This window comes from Thermobia domestica, chromosome 5 (genome assembly GCF_964235325.1).
Source record: "Thermobia domestica chromosome 5, izTheDome1.hap1.1, whole genome shotgun sequence".
Taxonomy (NCBI): Eukaryota; Metazoa; Arthropoda; class Insecta; order Zygentoma; family Lepismatidae; genus Thermobia; species Thermobia domestica.
In genome coordinates this window covers 291,670,785-291,691,718 of record NC_137458.1, presented here as the reverse complement: position 1 = coordinate 291,691,718, position 20,934 = coordinate 291,670,785, and the positions used below count along the sequence as shown (strand labels likewise).

The 20,934-nt window shown below is 34.5% G+C and overlaps 1 protein-coding gene across 2 annotated transcripts in view; it reads right to left on the bottom strand.

The window, feature by feature from the left end:
- The window catches only part of LOC145686690 (uncharacterized), a 50,719-nt gene extending 34,967 nt beyond the window's left edge, over positions 1-15,752 (bottom strand). Inside the window, exon 1 of one of the 2 annotated variants that reach the window (XM_081760234.1) lies at positions 15,672-15,752. Coding sequence is in view for 1 of the 2 variants with exons in the window: in XM_081760233.1 (XP_081616359.1) it covers positions 15,022-15,174 (153 nt within the window). In the remaining variant the exon portion in view is untranslated. Of the gene's footprint in view, positions 1-15,021; positions 15,553-15,671 lie in introns of those variants that run through there. The other variant, XM_081760233.1, reaches the window with a different exon arrangement.
- Positions 15,753-20,934: the final 5,182 nt, after the last annotated feature.

Below are 20,934 nucleotides of genomic sequence, written 5' to 3'. Positions count from 1 at the left end.
AACGAATTAAATAAAAATCATGACAGTGAAGCATAAGTAAGCAAGTAATGCTTTATAGGTTCTTACGAGCGGTTGCTATCTTAGAAAGGACTCTGGAAGACGAGTCAGAATGCGTTGAATATAAACCATAAAAAAATAGTTTTATAACCGGTAATTTTTTTTTATGACGTGAAAATAAATTTTACAAAATTGTTTATATCACTCGGGATTTCGATTCGTTTTGAGATTTTACTCATTCCGGGCTTTCTTCTTTCTGTAATGAGAGAAATGACCGTTTCAAAATCGACGACTACAGCCACGATACTGAATATTCAGTTTTCCACTGTTTTATCATAAATTAGTCCGTTACAAAATTGGCGACCTTCAGCTTTAGGATTTGTATAATATTTATAGTTATAACTAAGATATGTACTACCGTTCTTAGAATTTATAAGGTTGTTGCTTTCTCAAATGAGGTATTGTTAATTACTCATTGGTGGAGATTTTGTTGGGGAATGTTTGAGATGTGTAGCCGATATGATGAAAAAAAAATATGAGTCTTAGTAAGTCGAGTGTAGATCGACATGCACCTGAGAAACATAGTTGCTGTGAAAGTACATGTGATTCTAATAATAATATATCAATAAACTGTGAAAGTTGTGGGAATTGGTTTCATACAAATTGTGTGCAACTATCGTCAGAAGAACTTAAAATATTGAAAGAACATGATGGTAGTTGGTATTGTTTAAACTGTCAGGCACAAAGAGAAATAAGTTTAAATGATGAAGTTAGTGAAGGTGCAAGCGTTGCTAATAAGGAGGATAGAGGAGTAAAAAGTGTACCGACAATCGAAATTAGTGGGGGTCCACTTCTGGAAACTCTAATAAACCTGATTACCGGATTGGAAACTAGAATTGACACCAAAATGGCAGTGATCACCGGATTAGAGACAAAAATTGACACTAAATTATCCGCGCATATGTGTGAATTAAAATCAGAAATGCTAAAAATGTCTAATGATATGTCTTTACTTAAGGAATCTTTGAGTAATATGAAAACAGAATTAACTCATGATTTAGGACAGGTTAGATTAGAAATTAGCGATACAAAGACTCAATGCATGGAAAGTATAAGTGAGCTTCAAACTAATTTTTCCAAAGAATTGAGTGATATTGTAACCGATATTAATACTGTTAAAACAGATGTAGACAATATAAAATTAGGATTAACGGAGACTAACGAAAACCTAGATGTAAAAATTGAATCTGTAGTGAAAGAAATGTCTGATTTAAGGGTAGAAATAAGTAAAGTTAATATTGATTGTCAAAAAGAAGTTAAAATTGTAAAAGAGCAACAAGCTGACGATAGCCGAAAAATGCGCGAACTTAACGAGGCTACCGTTAACATGGTAAAGGTACTCGAAAGAGATGTAATTGAGGCTTATAGACATAACCGGGACCAGTGTAGGCAGAATATGGAAAAGTTGAAGGAATCTGTACAAAACCAAATTTCCGAAGCCCAAGATAAATGCGAAGCTCTTCTCCGCGAGAAGTTAGATATACAAGAAGAATCTTCCGCTAATAATGATAGTAGTCGGGATAAAATATTTCAGAAAAGTAGATTCGAAGTTGATGTTTCAGAGGGCGACAATAACGAAACTAAGATATATAATTTAGATGGAGGGCGGATCGATGGTACATCTTCGCGTAGGAGATTTTCTTCAACCGATTCGGAGGAAGAAGGAAATTGTCATCGGAATGATAAGCGAAAACGTCATAGAAATAGAAATTATCGAAGTGAACCTCCTGTTTTAAATTGCAGTACTGTAAATTGCGAACCCCTTTCGGAGTTACCGGCAGAAAACGTGCATTGGGGAAATAGCCCGTCACAAAAGCGATGTGCTGGTTCTTATTTAAAAGAATTACATCATTTTCCAAAATTTGATGGGAAAATGACACAAGGAACTGCGCAAATTTTCTTGGATGACCTAATCCAAACGATGAACATGTATGTTCTTACCGAGCAAGACCGAATATATATAATAGGGAGGTGTTTGGAAAAATCTGCTAAGATTTGGTATCGAAGTGTCGCGAACCAAATAAAAACCTTTCAAGATTTTGTTAGGTTCTTCAAGCTGCAATATATATCTGAACGGATGGAGAGGGCACAGAAGCGTCGTCTCTATTCGTTGAGATATGATCGCACAAAATATTCTTCACTGCTGGATTTTGTCCGTTATATTGTAGAAACATATAATTCGACTGTGACGGTACCATCGGATCAAGAACTAAAAGATCTGATCTTAGAATGTTTACCTATGGAGGAATCCAAAATTTTGAAGTTAGGGTCTGTTAGTAATGTGCAAGATTTGGTTCTTAGGATAGCCGAACTAGAATGTAGTCCTAACAGCCAGTTTGATAGTCACAGTGGTCAAAAATTCCAAATCAAGAAACAACCGAATGTGAGGCAAACCTTTGTTAATCAGAGAAAAAAAGCTGGTATAGATAATGCGGTGCAAACAGATCCGATGAATGTCGAAACTTCTGTAAAAGAAACTCTTCCAAATCAACAATTTAGAAATGGGGCTGGAAATTCACAACGTCGGAACTGGAAGAGTAATCGAAAATTTAAGAGAAGTTGGGGAGGAAACGAAATTAAGAAAAATCACCCTGTTTCGGAAATTCAAAACTCACCTATGATGTATGGAAATATACCGCTGCCGTACATCATACCAGGGATGTATAATATAAAATCGCCATTTGTACAAGGTCCTCCTGTACCAGTCGTGAGTTTTCCTTTCCCTTCTCATATTCCAGTGATGACGACAGTCACTTCTTCTTTACATCCGCCTTATCCCTCTGTGACTGTTGGAGCGATGAACACTAGTAATCCTTCCGTTTCGACTAACAATTTTCAGGCCTCGGAAAACAGGTTGAGCAGTCACCTTTAAGGGGAGACGATTACTGCTCAACGAAACTTCTCTCCCCACATGAAAATTTCGATAAAACTTGCGATACAGATTATTCGCTTACCGGTTTTCGAGAAAATTTAGAAATAACTCCTTTTAAGTTAGTAACTTATTTTGTTTTAAAGGAAGAAGAAGAGGATACTATACACCATGACTATGAGATTTTTCCTTCCCCTTCGGTGAACTGTGAAGTTGGGGGGATGCAAATAAAATGTATATTGGATACGGGAGCTGAGTTAAATTTGTTAAATTATAATATTTGGACGAGACTACAAAATTCTTTTCGGTCGGCGAAGTTAAAACCTACGCCCAGAATCCATTTAAATGCTTTTGCTGGGAAAGATGACTTTTCAGTTAAGGGCTTATTAGAGTTAACCCTTAATATTCAAGGAAATTTATTTGATGTCCCATTCTTTATCGTTAAAGATATGAAAGCTGGACTGTTATTGGGATCACCTTTCTTTGCAAAATTTCAAGTAGTTTTGGATAGTGAAAACCGTAAACTTATTTTGAACAACAATAATTCCGAAAAGGTAATTTTAGATCTATCTTATCCAAAAATCTTATTAGTACATCTTGATAATAAAGTGTCTGATGAATGTAATGTACCCTCTTCTCCTAATAAATGTGATATGGATTTCGGAGAAATTTCCGAAACTGAAATCAATGAATACATTAATAAGCGTGAAGATTTAGATGCCGATGTTAAAGTTAAACTGCAGACATTGTTATTTAAGTATAAACATCTATTTTGTGAATATTCAAAACCGATAAAATGTGAACCCTATAAAATTGAATTAAGTGATCAGGATCCTGTCGTCGGAAAAATTTATCCCATTCCTCAGGCCATGCAAAAGGAATTTGAAGAAGAGCTAAATAAATGGGTTAGACTGGGAATTGCTAAAGAACATCCTAGTAGCTATAGGAACCCGATACATTGTGTAAGAAAAGCTTCGGGGGGTGTGAGACCAGTGATTGATCTTCGCTTGTTGAACAATAAGGTCATAAGTCCGAGAATTCAAGTCGAATCCATAAACGAAATCCTCTCGCGAATTTCGGGAGCAAAAGTCTTTAGTTCAATGGATGCGACCATGGGTTACTATGGCGTCAGACTGCATCCTGACTCATTTCAGTGTACTAGTTTTATCTACTTAGGGCGGCAATATGTACTCTGTGTCTTGCCTATGGGACTCAAGTCTAGCCCTAGTATATTTCAAAACATTATGAATTCTTATTTCGGATTAGATACTCGGCATTTTGTAGTTGTATACTTGGATGATTTACTTTGTTATAGTTCAAACGTACTGGAACATTTTAACCATTTGGAAAAACTATTCAAAATTCTCGAATTTGGAAACTTTGCCTTAAATTTCAAAAAAATGTCAATTCGTGCAAACAGAAATTTTGTTTTTAGGACATGTAGTTAATGAATCTGAAGTGAAATCAAATCCGAAGCATAATGAGGCAATTAAGTGTTTCCCGATTCCTAAAACTAAGAAAAAGTAACGATCTTTCCTAGGAATCCTTTCATGGAGAAGAAAATTTATTCCCCAATTTACTGCAGTAACTGCGCCTTTCTTCGACCTATTAAAGAAAGATAAAAGGTACCAACTTACTCCTGAATTATTAGAACGGTTCTACCAGTTGAGGACGTTACTGAGTGAGCCTCCTGCACTCAGTCAACCCGATTTCTCAAAACCTTTCCACTTGTTCTCGGATGCGTCATTGGAAAATTTAGCCGGTTATCTTGGACAGTACGACGAAACCGGAGAACTGTTAGTTATCGAGTACGCAAGCCGTAAGTTAAAATTATCTGAAATCTCCTATTCTATTTTTCAGTTGGAACTTTTAGCGGTCCTGTTCTTGTGTGAACGCTTCTCCTATTATATCCTGGGCAGGCAAGTCACAGTTCATTGTGATAATAATGCTGTGACCTATGCGTTCACATTACAAAACTTAGATACGAGGACAACAAAAATTTTATTAAAGTTACAGCGGTTCGACCTCCGGTTCGAACACATTAAAGGAACCGACAATAAAATAGCAGACATATTAAGTCGTAATACTCCTGAATGTAATGCTGAACCTAGTAACTACCAAATAAATTTTGTAAATTATAATTCTGATACCTGGTTTGAGATGAATGAATTGGCAAACTTACAATCGTCAGATAAGTATTGCTGCGAGTTGAGAAATAAGTTAAATACTGCAACAGTACCTGATCGAGTTAAAGTTAATGATAACCTATTATATGTTCGAAATCAAAAATTAAATAATTGGCTTTTAGTAATTCCTACAGCTTTAGTTCAGAACATAGTGAAACAAATCCATGAAACAGGACATTTCGGAGTAACAAAGTGTGTAAAATTAGCTCAAGAACTATTTTTTTGGAGGAATCAAAAACAAACCTTCAAAAATTATATAAGGAACTGTGAGCTCTGTGCTCAGACAAAATTTTCAAACCGAGTTATTGCACGGGAAGACCTCCACATCCGGGCTGATAAACCCCATCGTAAGATATGTGTGGATTTGGTTGGGAAACTTCCTTGTAGTTATGGTTATTATTACATACTATCTATAGTAGATGTTTATACTCGATTTGTCTGCTACTTGCCTTTAAAAACCTCGACTGTTGCGGAAATTATCCGAATTCTAGAAAAAGAATATTTTTCCATATGTCCTTATCCAAATTATATAGTGTCGGATCAAGGCCCACAGTTCTTATCTCAGAGCTGGAAAAAGTTTTGTATGGAGCATCGGATCCATCATGTCCTTGTCACTCCCTACAACCCAAAAGGGAATGGGATAGTGGAGCGCTCCCATCGAGAATTGAACCGTATTATTCGACTGATGTGTAGTAAGAATCATACAAAGTGGAAAAACGTAGTGAAGTTCGCGCAGGATTTGTTAAACTATTCATATAACAGTACCATTGGCTGTACCCCTGCGGAACTTTTTATATCATTTTCGGCAGCGGATAGATTCAGGGAACAATTCCCATGGCCTTTGGAGTTACAGGACATGGAGGACTCGAGGCGACACATACAAGTAGAACCTCGATGGTCAACAAAAAGAAAAAGAAAACAAGATAATAGATCGAATCGTTCTATAGAAATCAAAGAAGGCAATCTTGTGATGGTCCGAACGCACTTTCTATCGGATGCATTCAAGAAAATTACACACAAGTATATGCCTACCTATACAGGGCCTTACCTCGTGACTAAAGTGGTTAATAATATGGTTTATTTGAAGGATCTCAAGGGGAGAGAGGTATCGAAACAAAATTTATCAAATATAAAATTATTTGATTGTTCTAGCGAGAAACGGAACGAATTACTCAAAGGGTTCGAATAAAAAAAAAAAATTTTTTTCTTGAAGGCCCTGGGAAAAATGTAACGTACGCTGGTAACGTTACATTCTGTTTTTTTCTTGTTGTTGTAGAGTGTTTGAATTTTCTTTATTTCAGGTTGTGTTAGGTTATACTTTATTCCTAAAAGTATTAAGTTGTGTTTAATCTGTTATCCGTGATTCGTTCATTATTATTTTATATTGATACCATACGTGGCCTACGTAATGTTGATCTGCACCATAGCTTGGGTGTGTGTATTCTTTACCTGCGCGGTAGGCTATGTGATTGTATCCATAAACTAGTTGGGCATTGATCTTAATTAAAATTCAGTATTTATACAGGAACACACGTTTAAAAATGCTTGGTAAATAATATTGACCCGCGCATAATATATCTGCAGGACTTCGTTAGTGGAGAGAAATCTTATTAAGTAATTATTACGTTGAAGTTGAAATTTTAACATCACTACTCATTGTAATAAAAAATTGTGTATGACCCTTTTACTCTCAAATATAACCTATAATAATAACTGCAGCTTCACGAACAAATTTTGTCATTATATGTAAATGTAAATACATATGTATAAATATTTTAGGCCTACCTTAAATGAAATTTATATAAAAACGAAGTTCTTCTCTACATTATACATTATATAATTCACTTCTTTTCATTTGCTTTTCATTTGTTTACATTACTACAAGTATTACGCTGCGTTTTTGTTTGCGAAGCGTATAACGAAGCGTCACATGGCGGGAGTAAGTGATAATAACACGTAAATTAAATATATGTTGCAGATTTTAGTTTAGGATTTAGACATATATAGATAATAGTAATATTGCAAATCTTAATTTTGAGCGGGGAAAGATGTTTACTTTTATTATTATTCGTGATGTAAATTATCATGTAGAATGTGCGAATAGACATGCCGTGTGCAAAAAGAAAAAGAAGAATTCAGCCATTTTAAGAAAGAATAATGTGACGACGTGGAGCTTTTATCTTTAGAAATTTATTATGCAAAATCGCACAACTTTTGGCTAACCTTTAGAAATTCGGCATTCTTGGACTAACCTAAAGTGTGTTTAGATAAAAAGATAAGCTCCACTTCTAAATTATATGCAACCTCATGTGGATATTGGTCGTCACTTTTAGATGTTCGCCTTGTTAATCATGGAACTGGATGGCGAACCTGTATTGTCGTGAGCAGCATCGTGACCCGACCGGGAATCACCCCTTGCAGAGGAGTGGAGTTTGGTGGTGTCAGGAGATTGCTAACGACGTTTAACTTTGTGGAACTCAGGTAACCCGAATTTTCTTAAAATTTATAGACAGTCAGGAATACGCAGCTATTAAAAACCAAGATGGCGACTTCCACGCTACCATCACCATAATATTTCTATCAAAGTAACTTTTTGAATAACAGTGTTCTAATATTTGTGTTTGTGTGTTAATGATGGTGAATATAACAATGCCAAGTTAATCTGTGTGCGGCTTCACACATCTTAAACATTCCGTAGCTGTCTCTCCACTAATGTAGTCTCTCAGAATTCTCGAGAACCATGATAGCGATCATAAATAATTTCTGTTGTCATGGTAACGATGCATAACGCCAAATGTTAGATTTTCTTACTATCTAAATGATCTGAACCGTAGAGATAAGCAAATGAAATACAGAAAGAAAATCCAAGTACGGAACTTAATCACTATTTTTGTTTTGTATTCTATTAAGATCAGGTTGATGACATCTAATGACAAAATAATTACCTCACTTGTAGATGTACTTACAGCATCAGCTTGTTGCACTTACTTATTTATTGATGATAGACTGATCTGTTATGTTGAATTGATTTTTTTTTTCTTCTTGGCACTGCATTTAGGTTGAAACTTTGTTTTGTAATTCTCCCAACAAAAGATATGTGTCACTAATTAACTTAAAGTGCTGTCTGGTAGATTTTTTTGTTTTAGTGCATGCATGTTCATTTGTATATAGTTCATTTTTCCATTATTTCATCATTTTGGGTTTTGAGGCTAAGTTGAGAAATTCAACGTTATGGCCATATATAGAGTGATGCCTCATTTCTGCCACTACTTTCTTCTATAATGAGTTTGAGAAAGAATATAAATTGTGGAACACAATAGAGGATAAATAATTACTCATATAAACCCATATTTTTGATAAAGACAGCTTAAATGTTAATAGCATGTTCATGAGGAGTCATGAAATAAGGATCTTGTTGAAGAAGGAGAATTACAATGTACCATACTTTATTTTTACATTGCAATGTGCCACATTTAGCCTACGTTTAGATGATTGTAGATCAGTCTAGAATAGCATCAAAGTTCGTTTCATGTGATACTACAATGAGGTACTTATGGAGACAAACAACGTGAACTGTATAATTTTATTTTACTGACAAAAGAATACAGATTTTTTTTTTTTTTTTTTTTTTGAAATCGTATAAATATGTTGTTGAATATATATACACATTTTTTTTTTCAATCAGATGAGATTTTTATGTAAACTATATTGCTAATAATGTCCAAATTTCTTTTTCTCTTGTATGCTGTTACTTGAAAATAATAAACGAGATCGCTGATATAAAGTGGAACTATCTAATTTAGCCTCATAAACGAATTAAATAAAAATCATGACAGTGAAGCATAAGTAAGCAAGTAATGCTTTATAGGTTCTTACGAGCGGTTGCTATCTTAGAAAGGACTCTGGAAGACGAGTCAGAATGCGTTGAATATAAACCATAAAAAAATAGTTTTATAACCGGTAATTTTTTTTTATGACGTGAAAATAAATTTTACAAAATTGTTTATATCACTCGGGATTTCGATTCATTTTGAGATTTTACTCATTCCGGGCTTTCTTCTTTCTGTAATGAGAGAAATGACCGTTTCAAAATCGACGACTACAGCCACGATACTGAATATTCAGTTTTCCACTGTTTTATCATAAATTAGTCCGTTACAAAATAGCGAAATCACTGCCCTCATTTCCTCCTTGGTGCAGATTGACAATGGAGCTACCATGTTTAACTATCTGCTACACTCCAACGACTAACGTGGAAATACGAGTGACACGTTGCATAGAAGTGTTGCAGACGACACTAATTCAGCGCTGGACAGCAGTAGTTACCAAACTCTGGTCAGGGTTTGCCCAAGTGGGCTCAGCCCGAAAAAAAACCGCTCGGGTTTTCGGGTTGGACCTACCTGAAAAAAACCCACCTGGGTTTTTGACCTTTTTGTTAGTATATTATTGGTACAACTAAGTTGATCACATTGAAAATAATTTTTATCAAATTTTGAGCTTTCATTGGGTGAATTAGATGCTTTAACGTTAAGGTAGACAGCATTCAACATAAGACCTTCATAAAGTTCTGAATGCAATAAATGAATGAATTAAAAACGCTAACCTTCACTTGAGATAATTATAGAACAAATTAATGTATAGATTATGCTTACAGCCTATTTGAAGTAAAATATGCAATTTTATAATTTAGGAAATACGTACTTTCCGTGAATTGTGTGCTCCCCGACTCGGCGCCGCCGAGGGACGTTATCCCTCATACGTTGGATGTCTTCCTCCGTTTAAAGATCACAAACAAGTGAGTCACACATTTTGAAGCCTACAAAACTGACGCAAGCAAGTGTTGTACCGTAATTACATGAGGCAAAAAAAAAAAAAAAAAAAAAGTACCAGCAGACGCACATAAATATACCGTAAATTCCAGTAGTAAGTTCAATGTTTCTTTATTTTTCCATAACATTATTTGTTTTCCCATGCTTATTAATCTTTTTTTCTTTTTCATTCTTCAAAATCAATGAAGTGTAGATTTTTTTTTCAAGGCTGCATCTTACATTGGAGGAACATTTTTTTTTTCAATTTTTCCTTCAAAAATTGGGGGGTACGTTTTACATTTGAGGGGTCTTAGATTCGCGTAAATACGGTACTTCTTATTCTAAATGTTCCAAGTGATGGTTTCTTCGGACGTCAACAGGCAAGTACCCAGATAAGCATAGGTATCTTAGGTTAAGAAAGTTTAGATGTAGCTTCCCTTTTCTTTCGTTTGACATATTAGAAAAGCGTCAAACATAGATGGACTTTTTCTTCGGATATCTTTATTCTTTTTATAGATAGATCTCTAGTTATTTTGTTTTTAGGACCAATAATCCTGCTTATTTACTATTATTCTATTTACAGGTTTCTGTAATTCCTGAATCTTTAGGGTTCCAAGCTTTCAACTCTCTCCTGGAGTACTGGTCACGGAGGTTAAAAACAGGAAGAAAAAGTACAGAAACATCAAGGAATAAAAATGGAACGGACTTACCAAGGGAAAGAGCTGTGTGGAAAACACGTTGTCAAATGCGTCAGCGATCTGTAGGTGATGTTGAAGCAAACTAAAATATGGCGGAGTCAATTTGTGCGCCTTTCCTTTTTTTTTTTTTTTTTTTTTTTTTTGTTGGAAGATTGCCAACTCATGTTATTGTTATTGTCATGAAAATGCAGTGAAAATTTTGTAATGACCGCCTTCCATTTGTCACTTACCCATTTTTTTTTTTTTTTTAACGAATAAATAAATTTTCAGAAAACAGTCTGTCTACTTCATTTCTAGCTCCAAATTTTGGAACCTTCTACCATGTTGCGTTTCTTTTAAATGTTTCGATAAATCTGACACTAGATTTTCCGCTTTCGAAGCTCTAATGTGTTTCTTCACTCGGACTTCTAAATTTCTTTTCGTTTTATTATATAACTCTCTTGGCAACTGCATTTTATTTTGTAAATACCCGATTTTTCATTGGGATCCGTGCAATAACTCTTAAATTCGGTGATGATCTTTTCTAAAGTAATAGGTGTTTTTAAAACTGTACGGAAACTGTATTGTTTATAGATTCTATTTAATGCAGTTGTTAAACTGTGAAAACTAGGCTTCCTTCCCCCTTATGTCAGTTTTAGGTTTATCGGAACTTAAATTCCTTTTAATCCGATTATACCAACTATTTCATAATGAAGCTGGGTACCCGTTCAGACTACCCAGTTTTATCAGGTATTCAATCTGTCTGTAAATCTGTTTTTAAGGAAGTAAGACGTATTGCACGCAAAAGGATATTTACTATTAGCTCCATTCTTCTGTGGATATATAATATTTCAACTATAGGACATAATATTAATCTCAACATAGTCGTAAAGCTAGCTATTATTATTTAATATTTGTATTTAAGTTACCTCTCTTTTTATTATCTTTATATATATTCTTAACTACCTTTAGATAAATTGTATTAATAAGTATACGCTCTACAAACATTAACGTTTCGTTTCTCATTTACTTCAGGTACTGGCTGCTACGCTGTATTCTTGCTTCAACGTTATAAAACGAAGGCGACAATAGGTTTGCTTCAGCATAACATTCTTCAGTAAGACAATTAAATAGGTTACTTAACGATTGCATGCAGTTACCCACTACTTCTTCTATAAGATACTACAATTTTGACTGTAAATTGGAATTCAAGTTAAAGTGCCATACATAAACAAGCAATGGAGGACAGTTCGAAATATAAGGACCAGGATGAGTTTGGTCCCACTTAAGAGTTGAATATTAAAATAACCTAACCCATCACCTTCTAGATAACTAGCTGAGTTTTCCATCTCTACACAGTGCATCATTCACATATGTGCATGAATTTCCTTTGTCATTCCTCACAACATCTGTAAGTGACCCTTTACAGACTCAACTGAGAGACAACTTGATAAAAATCGGCAAAGGGTACCATAAACGGGAGATTTTTTTTTCGATAATTTTTTAAATATCTCACACCGTTTGAAAGATTGAACATACTTCTGGTTGGTGTTTCCAATTCATGTATGATAAGTGTTTTCTTTCTTCTTACATGCAATGTGTAAACAGCAAATACATTATATACACAATTAATTATAACGTCAGTTATATATGGTGTTTATTGGGCAAAATACTCCAAATTTTAAAGATTCATCTTAGCGTGGAGAAATGGTTATCCTTCGTTTTTCTTTATCATTTGGCCATGAAACAAACGCCCGATAGATATATAACCCGCATACAATTATGTTGTGTTGGAATGTATAAATCATAGGATATGATGCTTTTTTAAAAATCTCAACACTTCCAGTGTACCCCTAAAAATGTAATAATAATTAATCTCCACATTTTTAAATATTCAATTAGATCTGGACAATCTTCACAAAATTTGGAATCGACCCATAAAAACGGGTCGTTTCCACCACTTGTGGCTTTCGAGTTCTCATTGTCGATAGGATTGGAGACAAACATATAATCCCCGCTTTTTAATATATAGATAATGACCAGTTACTTAAAACTACATTTGCCTTGATTTGGAAACTTTGACACACCATTTGTTCTTTAATTACTTGTGTAATATTGCAGAAGCAGCAAATTCTTGTACACTTTCGGCTCAAATTATATGACTGTAATTAACTTTGTAAGTGTCCTGATCTGTACTGTAAATAGCGATTATTCTTTTTATTTTATTATAAATAAAAAAGTTTTAAATACCAAACTGTTTTTACTTTCTTGTAAGATTGAGTATATTTTGTATGTGCTCCCTTTCTTTCACCTTATACGTTCATAAGGCGCAGAAATGCATGTCTTTTCGCTATCTGCCATTTTAAAAAATTATAAAAAATTTAGATTCAACAGCAGAATGGAGAATTACTTAAATAAGATGTAAATACAACAAATTATAACAGTAAGATATTAAAATTGATACTACAATAATTGAAACTGAATTAATAATTCTAATTGTAATGGCTCCTAAAGCCTTTCATAACAAATTACAAGTGCTATACGAAGTTATATGGGCCAACCTCTTGAATTCTGAGTACACATAGTAATATTCTTTGTCACTGAAGTTATTTTCCTATACCCTGTACACGTTGAAATACTGCGAAAGTCATTTAAATTATTTGTAAATACAACATGCAAGCACGATGCAACTGCTGCTTGCAGTGGCGAGCTATCACAGATTAGTGTGTTTTTTTCCAAAGAAACACCAGTTTCTGCGTACGCTCATTCTCAATTGCACACAGGATTCTATTCGATTTTATTTCTTGACGGTGTAGTATTTCTGCACAGTAAAGCTGTATTTTATTTTAAAATGATTTTACTAGAGAGAAATCACTACAAGTGCTATCGGAACTAATATCAGTGCGAAAACCCACATTAAATGCAACATACAAGACTTAGTTAATCTTCCCTACTATCTATTCTGCCAATTTAACTTAATCTACTCTACGATCCGTAATAATAAAGCTGTGCGACGCATCTAACAACATGAGGAACAACGTGCTTTTATTAGCGTACTTTCGTATCCGTCTCCTACGGACGCACCCCTGCGCTCCCCGCGAGCATGCTAAGTCCGCTCTCGCTTGACTCAGTTAGGTAACAGTCGTGCTTTTTAGTAGCCACCTAGCACAGGATGGAATGTTTTTTGTACAGTAGTTTATATGGTATAAATAGTATGCTGTAGTTATACGTAAACCGTGGAAGAATTCTAATTTTTCAACAATTATATCTGGTGGTTCCTTGAACTTTATCTATGCTAAGTAGGATATTATGTTGCCCAGCGCTAAATATTTTGGACAGGAAGAAGAAAAACTGAAGAACTGTAATTTGTCGTGATTAAGAATATGAGCGCTAATTTACAAAATTTCTAATTGCTATTCTTGATCTAAATAACACCCTAAAGACTTCAATTAACTTCGTCTATTATCATTCTTAAGAATTATAATTCTTTCTTTATGAATGAACTGACTTTTACCTGTATATTTCCTACAAAGTAGCACCAATATTAATTTCACAAACTACTATAACTCAGTACGAAAAAAAAAAAGGTTAAATTCCAAAGTTGGTCGAATGTTTCTAGCAAAGTTTTGAAAATTTAACGGGAAGAAACGAATTATCTGCTCGTTTGGGTGCTTGATAATATATAAGGAAAGCAGAAGTTGTGTTTCCTTTTTTATATAAGCGGTTATAAACATGGAACTATTTGGCAAGCGGAGGGAACTACTTCGCGCAAGGTTGGATTTGTAATTTTTGTAAACATGGCTAGTGTTAATGAGGAAAATCTATTAAAAGTCCTGGCTTAATAAGATCTAAAAATAGACTGTAGAAAATGCGGTAAGCAAATAACTGTAAAGAAACGTGGAGGAAGCTATGCTTGTCAATGTAACGGTGACACAATCAACATGGCGGCAAGGTTCTAGAACACAGGTCCCCCTTCCCATTTAGTTGTAATAAAGACCAAAAATAGCGTGCCCTGCGGGGCTCTAACCCGCCTTCACTCGCTAATGCTCGCTCAATAACACTATTTGAATTAAATATTAAACTTTAGTACACAAAGGAACCAATTATTATGGTTTTAGCTAAGAACTAGGCGGACCAACAACTTCGGAAGAAATGCCCCCAAAAAACGCACGAATTGTTCTGGGGTAAATTTACAAGACCCGCTCCAGCTGCGCATTAATACGTAGGACCGCTTTAAACGGGTGTAGCATAACAGAATAGGGTTGATTCGAGTTAGATAGGGATAAGTAGGGTGGCAGTAGGAACGGGTTAGCTTAAGTTCAAAAAAAATATTAGTGTAATTTCTCGTTTCTTAGTGAGTATAGCAGCTGGAACATGTATTGTAAAGTTAACACTTCTATTCAATATGATAAATTATTACGTACCACAATGCCTAGACACTCAGCTATTTTTTGAGCGAGATTGTATTCCTTTTCCTCAAAGACGCTAGTTTTCTGTCCATCCATTCGTATACACAAACGACAGACTGTTTCAATATTTTCTTCCGAAAATGTTAATATTTTATCTAAAAGTGACATTTTCTAAAATAGCTTCGGCACTAATTTGTATTAAAGTTGCAGAATGAAGCCAATTTCAATGTATAAAACAAAATTAGATTCTGATCCATCTTTAAAATGCACAGCATTAGTTCTTCCTACATTTAAACTTCAACTCATTTTTATCTTAACTATGCAGTCTATTCAATTCTATTCTACCCTTTCGGATGTTTAGCGTTATAATCACAACTATAAAACCATGTCGAGTTCAGTAAAATTGTCTGCTGAGGCTATCATCTTGCTTGTAAACAAACAGCCGCCATGTAGCAGGGTTGGAACTTATTGACATTGTAAAAACCGTACAAAAGTATAAAATTATGTTATTTCAATTTTCCCACACACAATAATAATATCAGCACATTGTAATAAACTATGCAATAAAAAGAAAATGTTATCTAGACCTATATCATACACAAGTATCAGACTGGGGAAACAAAACAAATAAAATTATCTGTTGAGTTAATAATGGTCTGTCTCACAAAAGGAAAGGAACGAGAATTGAAGTCCGAAGATCCTCACTTAGTTGGCTTTAAGCGACTTTTCATACACAGGCAACAGAGTTGCAACACCCACTTACGCCACTAGTATGAACGGAAATATAAACTGAGCAACTGATAAGACACGGACATTTTTTTGGTTTTTTTTTTTTTTTTTTTTTTTTTTTTTAAATCTTTCAACATCCACGCATTTCCTCTGCAGTGTGATGAAGTTGCCAGTAGGTACACAAGAAATATATAGCATCTAGGCTACTAGGCTATATTTAATGAAAATGAAATGAAATATTTCAGTTTAAATAGTGTCCCACGAATACGCCCTTTTGACTAATGGAAACTACTATTAAGGCAAATGGGCGAATGGGTAGAGTGAGAAGTGAGGAAATGGAAGTATCCCGAGAAAATCCGCGTATACAATATTGTCCACCAGAAATTTTCTACTCTGGGGATCGAACCAGAGACCCCACACAGACCAGAAATAAGCGCTCTAGCACTGCCCCACCATGTACCCTGACATCAGGATTCAATAAATGGTTAAGAAAGGAGATAGAACCTATCCTTGGATGCATATTGTAGAAATAACTAGAAAGTATTACACACCAGGCAAATGACACCTCCAATATAGACTTTGATCAACACTGATGTACTAGTAAAAGGAATGCATTGAAAGTCTCGCCAATTATAAAAGAGGGAGAAAAGGTATCCGAACACCGTAACATATAATAATGATGATATCAGAGAATGCAGATTCTGTTGATCCTTAACCCTGAATCGAAGTGTAACGTTATAAGTTCTCTTCATGAACAGTAAGCAGTGGTTAACATTCGGAAGGATCTAAGTTGTTCATCATTGTTCTCCACAACAACCAGAAAACATTATTAGTACATTTCACCCCTTAACCCTTTATTTGGCACTGTTGCTTACAAGCAACATCGCATTCTATTGCGTTATCCACGCGAATTATAAGTTCAGTGGTAAGTTAATTGCCATTATTGCTTTCATACAATATACATATACATGATTGATTACATATTTCTAATCTTCGTCAACAGCCGATAGTCAAACTTAGTAGGGTGTTGTAGAACCTTTATCTCCTACGTTCCGTGAAAGTTTTTATTTATTTATTTATTTGTGGTTTCTTGCTCTGCAGGAAAATACTTCAATAAAACTGCTGCTAATTCCTGAAAATATTCTTATGATATTTGACCATAATAGGGCAATGCTGCTCAGTATCAAAACATAAGACCTATTATATGGCAATGATGCTTTCAAATAAACATCCTGTATTTTGTAACCAAAGTACAAAATTACTTTAAAAATTACGAAATTATGATTAGAAAGATATGGCATACATAAAACTAAATATTTTAATGATAATGCTATCAATGCTTGCCAATTAAAGAGTCAATGATAAATATTTCATTTCATCGGTGCCTTGTCAAATTTATTCTGTTAGTACAATAATAGAATAAAGTTCTTAAGCGAGTATCAATATGTACGAATAAAATCTTCCAGAATACTCTAAATACGATATAATGAGTGAATTATTTGCACAATTGTAAATGCATTAGACATTCGACTTACACAGTTGATCATATTTAATGATTCCATGCAAACACCGTGTGTGTGGGTTTTCTTGGGTATTATCCCGTTTCCTCTCACTTTCTTCATTCTACCATTACATTCATTTCTAATCATCACCATCTCTTTAGCCTAGCCGGGCGTGGGACATAAAATTTAAAGATTTGATTTCATTTTATAACGATTCCAAGCAATCGATAATATAAAAGATTTGAACTCTCTGAATCTGTGCACATTTAAACAATAACAATTGCATTGTTAACATAGTAATATAAAGTATTTTACGTCCAGTAAAGTTATGCTGTGCGTTTGGTACTGGTGGAAAAATTAACGTAGATCAGGAGCTACTGTCGTCGGGCAGAACGATACACTTGTATCTGTACTATAGACAATTAATTTGAGTGCATCTAGCAATTCAAAAGAAACGCCAGCAACGGATCAAAAGAGAGTGTATACTACACTGACAACGGCAGAATACATAAAATCCTTTAACCATCCGTCAGAAGTTGGGAGAACTAAGCTGGAGGTTTTAATATATCTATCGTATACCACGGATCTAGCACCGTTAGAAATCAATATTTTCCGCTTTCTTGGAATTCTCTGAATGACGTTCAGTGAATTTGAGACGGATCACTTTTTCTTACAATATATAAAATATTTCCACATCCACCATATTCTCCCAATGTCTCTCCTTATACCTAGTATCTGATTTGTGCATCTCCTGTATTATAGAGTCTAAACTTCCTTCCTATGGATTCCTTTATTGTATCAACGATAGTAAAATGTATGACTCATTGTTGTTGAATGCCCTTTCGTTTACAATAGTTCCATATATAGCATACCTTAAAGGATATACTAGTATAGCCCTATAAAACAATAGACAAAAAAGGATCTATATATGTATGTATGTACTATATGTGTGTGTGTGTGTGTGTGTGTGTGTGTGTGTGTCAATTTTCAACTTTCATCATCTCGATTTAGGGCTGGATTAACACATCTGGAGGCCCGGGGCTAGAATATATGTAGCCCCTGCTGGCTTCACATAATACTTTTCTGTAAAGTACAGTAGGAAAGTTAAGGGAATTTGATTCATATTTTTGGTCATATTTTATTTAATGATGTTGATTGTATTTTCATAATTCTTTTTAGATAGCCAGTTGAGATTTTGATCAGAGTGTAGGCTCCTGTCCACCTGGAGGCCCATGGCTATAGCCCCCTAAGCCCTCGCCTTAATCCAGCAGTGCCTCTATCCTCCCCTAATTTGATGTTAACTTCACCTAACTCATTCTTTCATGGAATATACGTAGTTTGGTAAAAAAAAAAAAACTTTTTTATTTGAAGTTAAGTATATTGAGGTGTATGTAAATGCATAATTGTACGCAGTGGCGGATCTAGAAGGTAAAAACTTGGGGACTGCCAGCCCCCAGATATAATAAGTTTTAAAAAAATATAAATAACTTAAATTATTTTTGTCACTCTGAAAACTGGGGACCTAGGCCTACTCGGGCTAGATCCGCCACTGACTGTACAGGTCTTTAGTTCCTTCATGGTATAGTAGTGCTTATGTAAGCAAACGTGTTGTAGATTTGGTAATCTAGTTATAAATGTGAATATAGTATCATCGACTGTGATATTGCAGGGCATATGAAACTCGGAATTTACGATAGATAAATTATTTGGAATCTTTCTGTGAATTCCCTAGTTTTCCATATTGAGATTCATCATTTAAAGGGTTATGGTTATAATGTAGAATTCAATCCTATGCTATAATTGAACATGTTCTGATACCAATAGGCTAATCTGTCTTATCCTTTGATACAATAGACGACAGCAGTAAAGATTATATTATCTTTCTCTCGTTAAGGGAGTTCGTTCCATTATTAAATAGAGCTGATATATTGAGCTTTAGTTTCCCGGTATTGTTCCAAAGTTATCAAGATATGCACAATAAATAGTAGTTAACAAAATGTTGAAAACTTCAAATTCAACGAAGATAAATATTTAAGTATATAATGTATATAAAATATAAAAATACAAGTTTATAGTTATAAGAATGAAATTAAAGTTGATTGTTTCAATTTGACATACTGCGATACAATAAAAATAATCCTAATTTCTAATGTCTTACATTATTTGATTTAATCATGAATTTTCATATTTACCTCTCGCTAAACATTATCATTATTATAAGATAGCATTTTCTATCGGGAAATTTTCAAATATTTTAAGATATCTTTTCTGTTGATGTCATCATTAATGTTCTTGCTAAACAACATTCAAAAGAAAATCACTGTAACATTCAGAATAAAAAAACTCGCAGTTGCATCATCGTGTCGTAGCTGATGTATATCATGAAATAGAAATCAATCATCAATATCCATACTAAAAATCGTACTAATGCCTTATGGGTAAAAACATGTCTCTATTGGACCATTTAAATTGTGTAAGCTATTAGCGGCGGGCAGGATGATATATTGGTATATCGCTTACTGATTCGATCTGCGGCTAAATAATTCGTGGTAATCAACATCGCGTCCGTATGTTTTCTCTTGGAGCTCCGTTTTCTCCTACATTCTCATTTCATCAATTTTTTCATCATCATTCAGTTGGATTAATTATCCACCTCACTTAGCCCAAAGGGTATAGTCATGAGACGATAAAATGAAAGATTTTACTTTTCGATTAAGCTATTTCTCGTATATTTCAATATCGATCATCTTTAAAAAATGCATTAAAAAGTTTTGATTGTAACATTTTTAGGACAATGTTCTTGCAAATAGTTACACACGCACACACACACACACACGCACGCACACACACACACACACACACACATATATATATATATATATATATTGCTTACACTAACAAGGGAAGTACTTGAAGTGGTACGCGGAGATCTGCGTGTGTTATATATCGTTGAAAAGGTGACACCGAATACACTTCATATGTGAAACATCTCACTCGATTGGGGCATGTAGGGGGCGTAGCGACCATTTGAAGATCAGAACAACCACGGTACGAGACTTCAGTAAACTAGACAACATAGGAAGCTATGATGTAAATGATTTGAGACGTGTATATATAGGTTAAAAAGGTTGCTGAATACGAATCTGATATATGTATACAAATCAAAATGGTGGATCAAATATGGCGGACACAAATTACAAAAGACAAACTATGAATCTGAAATTGGGTATATAGAGATATTTGACGTCGCTATGAATGAATCGAATACCAAAAGTATAAAATTCAAAATGCCGTATTCAAGATGTCGAACAAAGTGCAAAACACTGGTGTGGATCTGAAAGCGGGTAAGTAGAGGTTTTCGTGGTTGCTCAGTACAATTCAATGTTAAAAGTACAAAATATAATATGACGGATCCAATACATGTAGTAGAAAAATACCTATAGTACATAATGGGGTCAGGTAGAAGCAGGTGATGTTTTACAATAAATAGTGAGCGTGTTTAGCTATACAATCATGTCAAAATTAAGACACGGAATGCTAACCAGGTTTTGTGGCGCACGAAAGTTTTGTCACGAAAAGATTGCAATTATAGACAATATTTATTTTACTACAGACTCCCTCTCCGGGGATCGTCATGTATTATATATCATTGAAATGCTCGTACCTAGTACACTACATTAGTAATATCTCGATTGAA